Raw genomic sequence first — 6772 nt, forward strand, 5'->3', positions numbered from 1 at the left:
AAAAAGAAAAAAGAAGTAGCACAAAACAACTTGGAAACTACTGACACTGGTCAAGAGTGCACCCAGCTTTTGATTCCTGCCCCCTACCCCAACAATTAAATGTCAAAAGGCTGAAATTCAAGATGTTCAGATCTGGGATACCATTCTTTACTTGTTATTGCTTGTCACTATAACATAATTTGCTGGGCAATAAAATGTCCCAGTAATTAGTGGGATAAATGATAATATTGTTATTTTGAGACCATTTTTAAGTAGTAAGCTGATAATGGCACAGTAATACAAGCTTGCTCTCTCAAACTTTAATTTTGTAAAGAACTGTTAACACTGAAACTGAAGGATATTGTAAATTACAATACAAAAAACAACTAAAATAAAAACCACTGACAACCGAAACCTTGAATAAAATAGATTTTGACGTCTCTAAACAAAATTTCACTTCAAAGTTAATCATCAAAATAGAAATTATCCAGCTAATTTTATTTTATCATGCATTCTCCTCTGGACCACCAAATGGCCCATCCATTCCTGTGTTAGTCAAATGTTTTCCCAAATTAAATTTTTCCCCCTCTTTAACCGTGGAGAAAAAAAGCAAACATAAACCATATTTCAACTGAAATAAAGTCATGTTATTTCTCTTAAATGCCAATACGTTTTTCAAATTGTGATGTTTTAAGTGCTCATAAAATCAAGGAGGACGACTATCTACCAAGATCTCTTTTTATAACACATTTTTTCTTTGAAAATGGCTATTTTTGTAGTCTGTCATCTGAACCAGCCATATTCATATAGTAATATGTGATTATTATTATTAAGCAATTTCACCATGGGGATCAATAAAGTAAATTAGATTCTAAATGTACTAATTCTAAATAGAAGTGAGGTTGCATCTTCATGTACTTAATTTGTATACATAAATTATATATATATATATATAACACTTACACTTAAGTGTGTTCCCTTTATTTTTTTTGAGCAGTACATATATATATATATATATAAAACCTTACAAGTTAAGCTTTTGGTTTACAGTATTTCCCGTCCTCCTGCTGCATCAGCTTCATGATTTTTATTTCACTGTTTCACCTTAAGTTGCACTTTGCACAGTCATGATATGCAAGTTGTTTGATGATTACACAACTTTCCCCATGTCAACGCCAGCTGGTCCCATGATGGGTTTATTGAAGTGATGAAAGAGTGGCCACTGAATGAGTTAGAATCTGGTGTTCCCTTTATACCAACGAGTGAAACGCTGATATTCAAAAACATGTTTTATTATTAGCTGTGGTCTGAATGCTTGGTGGTATGTACAGCCAAGGAGCTTTCTATGCACAGCAGAAATTCACATTCACATTCAGAGGTAAACAGAAACAGTCACACTGAAAAGGTTTGCTTTCTTCTTAACACTTGTACAACCAACATAGATAAACTTCCTCCCACTGCTTAGAAAGTAGAATACAGTAGCTTCAAAAAAGCATAGATGCCCCTCTTAGTATGGCACTGAAACAAATCTAAACTTTTTCCAACATTAATGTAACATTTATTCTGTACAAAAAAAATCTGTTGGAAAGGATTTTTTTGTTTTCTTGCAAAGATGCAGTTTAATAATTGTGAAGAACCTCAAACTCAATTTTATCATTCAGTCTACTTGAGTAAACACTAGATTTGCACAACAGCACGAAAATGTATAACTGATTCTCTTGCTGAAAATTCCAGCACTATTAATTATTACCCCAAATTTAATTTTACCATCCTCAATGAGCAGCTCAGGTGTAAACATTAAGAGCAGAGTCCATCTTATTGGTCAAATACATCAAAAACGCCCAGAGCAAATATTGTGTCTAAGCTGATCTTTGCTATGTCAATTAGGAGTGCACTGATTGCAGTTTTTTGGCCGACCACCGACCACAGATTTTTTAAATGAATGACCTGCTAATTCCAATTTTGGCTTTTTTATTTTTGTCTTAAAAATGACTAAATACAGCAACAAAGTCACGAAGTTGGCAGCTATAGGATGACGATTGTTAACCCAGCACCAGATGCTTAGATGCTTACATTAATAAAGTTTGAAGTTTATAAAACTAGGCTACTGCAGCTAAGCTAATGCTTTCCAACTGATTTATTTTTCAGCTCATCTGTATTAGAATTGTACAAAATTAGGAGAACATGCAATATGTGATAATGTGTGCAAGTCAAGTCTTCCAAAAAAATTTAAGTGTTAAGGTCTTTCTCCTTTTGGTTTCCTGAAAACAAAAATCATAGATTATCATCTGTCTGAGTGCCGGAAAAATGAAATAAATGTCCATCTTAGCAAGGACTTATTACAAAATGGCTTCAGGTCAATGTCTAAGTTAATTCCCTAAAACCTTTACCTTCTAAAATATCATTACACTGCATTATGTTGTCATAACGATAAATTTACCCCCAACATTACATGTGGAAATGTTTTAAAGCGATTTGTCATGGTCTCGTTTTCTTTTCATAACAAAAACCTGACATTTGAGAATCACCGTATATTACATGCAATGTAGCGCTTTGATTGGGGAAACGCCAACCCAAACCGTTTCCATTCAGACGATCAGAACTGATGAGGAGACGACAATCCTGAGTTTCTTAAAAACAAATCACGTTACAACACTTAATTTCACTGGTGTAATCTTTGCAGTGCAGTGAGGTTTAACAGTGCAGAATAAATGACACTAGATTTAAGTTTTAAAAAAGGAGACTTCCTGTTTTCACCTCACCTACACCACCAACTGCTCGTTTATTGAGGTAAATGAACAGCTGTTGACATGTAAAATTCGATGAAAAACTGTGAGACAAAGATTTAAGGCGATCCGTTCACGTCAAGACCACGTCGGAGAACGGCTCCAAAGGGAAACGGGATTCCCTGGCAGGAAGACGTCAATACTTAAGAGTTTTTCCAAGCAAACACAACCGTCCAAGACTGGCGACATAAAAGCATAGATTAAGCTCTTTAGCAAGTGACTAATCGCTCTGACCGCTTGAATATTTCATCCGGCTGGCGCTGAGTGTAAGTGAGAAGGCCTCCTGATGGCTTGACGGCCACAAGGTCAGACAGAGAAACCTTCACTAAATTCTCTTCAGCCAGACTGGCTTCCTGTCTCTAGTCATTTTGGCTGCAAAGTTCTTTTTCTAAAAAAAAAAGTGCACTTAGTGACTCGTCTTTATGTCCTTTAGATGCGCACATCTACGTGTAGAAGTCCAGTTTGCTCTCTATCGTCTTGCAGCCTTTGACGGAGAACACTCGCTCAGATTTGGGGAAGTAGACCAAATCCCTGGCCACCTGGTCTGCCACGTTGGGGCTGGGTTCGAGGTTTCTGGCTTTCATCTCGGCCATGGCGCACTGGACCACGTGCTGGTACTCCAGAGGCAGGAAGGGAACGAAGAAGTCCACCAGGTTCTTGTCGATCAAACTTGTACGAAAGAAGCCGCCTGAGGGAAGAGAAACAGAAAAGTACTTCAAGAACTTTATTTTTATTTTTTTAAATAAACTGTGACGTGACCTCGGCTTACTTTTGTTGTTGTTGAACACAGACAGCGAGAGAGTCGTTTCCAGGTCTTTGAGCTCGATCTCCTCTCGATTTTTTCCCGCTTTCCAGAACTCCAGAGCCGTCTGGATGATGCCGTCTCCTCCTGCGTTGCTGTCGGGTGAAAACCAGAAGCAATAAATAAAGTCTCGTAATTAGGAAACAGCGTTCACTTGTAAGATTTAACTTCAGAGAATATCAGTGGATATCACACCTGTTAGTTGGCTACACTTAGTTTGATTATATATGCTTATAAAACTCTCAGAAAAATGGTTTGTTTCTCTTCATTTACTACATTGATAAAAATCAATATAAAACCGGGAGGATTCATTTCCTAAGACACAAGCCAAATCTTCTGAAGTCTTAGTCGTTTACCTGAGAAAGATGAAGATGGATTTCCGATAAGACACCCCGTCCAGCTTGTCATAGTAGTCCAGGTACGGCTTGATACTGTCAATCAAGCCTGGATGCATCTTGTCCATCTCATCAAAGATGAACATGGAGCGCTCACAGTTGGTCACATTGCCTCTGACCCACTGCTGCAACTGAGACTGAGGACAAAAACAAGCAATTAAAACAGGTCAGACGGCTGAAATGTGTTGTAATATAATTCACGGACTATAATTCACCTTGTAGGTGGCTATGTGCTCCACATGAGGGAAGTGAAGCGTGGACGTGAACACGTGGACGAAGCGGCTGTGCATTCCTTCAGCGTAAACGCTTTCGGCGATGAGCTGACTCACAAAGTTCTTCCCGGTGCCGGTCCACCCATGGAGAGAGAGCACCAGAGGCTTCTTCGGGTTCGTGTTGCTCATGAAGCCGTTCACGGCTTTTAAGATGATGCGGGACGCAATGTGCTGTCCGAACAGCTTGTTGTCCAGGTCCGTCTTGAGCCCTGGAGAATTTAGACAAGAGAGGCATCAGGATTAGTTGCTGTTAGGTCAATTCTGACTTTTCCCTCGTTTTTCAATTTTTTTGGCGCTTGGTTTTTCACTTTCCGACGGTTGTCATGATGAGTAACCGTGGCAACAAGATGTTTCCTACTGATCAAAACCAAATTTCCAACTATATGGTAAGACAGAAATTTAAAGAGGAGCTGCAAAAGCAAATGAGCAATTAGCAATGCTTGCCAACAACAGAAGATGTTATTCAGGATATACTGTAAATATCTTCCTTTTCCCTGGATATTGCGTGATAAGGTTGTAATAAAGTAATAGTGTCCTCAGTCAGAGATTTCTGCAAATTCGTTGCGAAACTGACTGCTACTGAACTTGGCTGCAGAAGGAGAAATGGGGTAACAACACCTCTATGACACGATAATGAACAACAAGCTGATTATTCAAGCTGTATTTTATTCCGTCGTGAGCAGTGCACCCTACAAACCTAAAGACATTTCACTCTTTGCATTGGAGGGTTTTGTTGTTTTTAAGTTTCTTGAGCCCTCTAATGTGTTCTACACTGCTGTGGAGATCTACAGATGCAGAAATTCTGCAACATTTGCTAGAACCATTAGCTAAAAGGGCAGTATTTTTCGGTTTCAGTTTACATTACCCCCCACCCCCAACCCACAAGCGCCATTTTACCGTCTCCCTGGCAGTTAGTGCAAATGAATAACAGAGTGGATTTCTAACATCAGGCTCAAGTACTAACATTGCATTCGAGCTCACCTGTTGCATTATAGGCTATCCATTTCGGATCGCAAGTTTCCTTAAAGTATTTGAAGATCGCCCGCCCCAGCGCAGCCCCGACACCGACTACCACCGTTGTTGTGATCGGATCAAACGCGTTCACCAACCCGCTGAATGTCAATGTCACCCACAAGCAGATATGCGAAACTTTCATTGTCGAGCCACTCGGATTACTTCCGACATAAGACGTTTTTTGTGGAATAAAATGGGAAGGACAGCACGAGAAAAAAAACGACGGAGAGCCTGCACGGGCGCTTCCGCCTACGTCATTGTAGTTTTGAGCTACGTTCAAGTCAGGGTAGAAAAAATTGTTTAAATTGGATACTCAAAAGGATTAAAGTAAAAAAAAAGTGGGAGAAAAAACAAAGCAACACTAAAAAGCCAAAGTCTTTGCAGGATTATTTGCTTACTTGTTATATTGAATGATATCCACTCGGGCCGGCAGCATTCGTGGAAGTAGTAGAAAATGTTCTGGTATCTCGCTAAAATTCCGGTGAGAGCCGCGGCCATTCCTACTGCGATGGTGGTGCTAATGGGTTCCAGCGCCTCCGCCATGCTGGAGTAGAAAATCAACCAGAGGAGCAGAACGTGTTGCTTTCTCGGCTGCATTTCTTTTACGAAGACAAATCGGGATAAAACCGAGAGGAACGCGTTGTTATGGCGAAGCGTCTCGAAAGGGAAGTGCTGCTGTTGTTAAATTAGTGACGTCAGGGTCCAAAGGTTTCCTCTTCTTCTCCTTCTTAAAGGGGTTCAGTTTACACATCAATGGCTGAGTTTCCCTAACTCTTTCAGGCTCTGAACCCCGTAAGTAAATACACGTTTTTCTCACAATTCACTAATGACTGTTGTTTTATGGCTTTACAAAATTGTTGATTACTAAATTAATAATTGATTAATAATAATTAATTACAATTAATTAATTGTTAATTAATACTCTTTGGATATCTTATGAACAACATCATTTCACAGTAGGGGTCATGACCCTAGACAAGCAAAAACGTGGCTGTAAGACACGTCATAGAGTGTTTCACATTACAAAAAAAAAAAAAATAATATATATATATATATATATATATATATATATATATATATATATATATATATATATATATATATATAGGTCCTTCTCAAAAAATTAGCATATTGTGATAAAGTTCATTATTTTCCATAATGTAATGATAAAAATTAAACTGTCACATATTTTAGATTCATTGCACACCAACTGAAATATTTCAGGTCTTTTATTGTTTTAATACTGATGATTTTGGCAAACAGCTCATGAAAACCCAAAATCCCTGTCTCAAAAAATTAGCATATTTTATCCGACCAATAAAAGAAATGTGTTTTAATACCAAAAAGGTCAACCTTCAAATAATTATGTTCAGTTATGCACTCAATACTTGGTCAGGAATCCTTTTGCAGCCTTCAATGCGGCATGGAGGCCATCAGCCTGTGGCTCTGCTGAGGTGTTATGGAGGCCATGATGCTTCGATAGCCTTAAGCTCATCCAGAGTTTTGGGTCTTGCGTTTCTCAAC

General features: G+C 38.6%; 1 protein-coding gene across 2 annotated transcripts; it reads right to left on the reverse strand.

Annotated features, from left to right (window-relative positions):
* Positions 1–1255: 1255 nt before the first annotated feature.
* On the reverse strand, positions 1256–5965 carry LOC103473376 (torsin-1A-like). 2 transcript variants are annotated; one of them, XM_008423557.3, is made up of 5 exons: positions 5647–5965; positions 4178–4443; positions 3924–4099; positions 3535–3662; positions 1256–3453 (listed from the first exon to the last, which is right to left on the reverse strand). In XM_008423557.3, exons 1-5 carry the CDS (start codon positions 5843–5845, stop codon positions 3209–3211), a joined length of 1014 nt encoding a protein of 337 aa, XP_008421779.1. In that variant the 5' UTR covers positions 5846–5965; the 3' UTR covers positions 1256–3208. The 2 variants fall into 2 exon arrangements, with proteins under 2 accessions (XP_008421779.1, XP_008421780.1); XM_008423558.3 differs by lacking the exon at positions 5647–5965 and adding an exon at positions 5216–5512.
* Between the last annotated feature and the right edge of the window lie 807 nt (positions 5966–6772).

The sequence above is a fragment of the Poecilia reticulata genome, chromosome 12 (assembly GCF_904066995.2).
Source record: "Poecilia reticulata chromosome 12, P_reticulata-male-v2, whole genome shotgun sequence".
Taxonomy (NCBI): Eukaryota; Metazoa; Chordata; class Actinopteri; order Cyprinodontiformes; family Poeciliidae; genus Poecilia; species Poecilia reticulata.

Coding starts and splice junctions, on each gene's coding strand:
- LOC103473376 (XM_008423557.3), bottom strand. CDS start 5,845: ATGCAGCCGAGAAAGCAACACGTTCTGCTCCTCTGGTTGATTTTCTAC. Junction 4,100..4,177: donor AGCACATAGCCACCTACAAG/GTGAATTATAGT, acceptor TTTTGTCCTCAG/TCTCAGTTGCAGCAGTGGGT. Junction 3,663..3,923: donor TCCATCTTCATCTTTCTCAG/GTAAACGACTAA, acceptor TTCACCCGACAG/CAACGCAGGAGGAGACGGCA.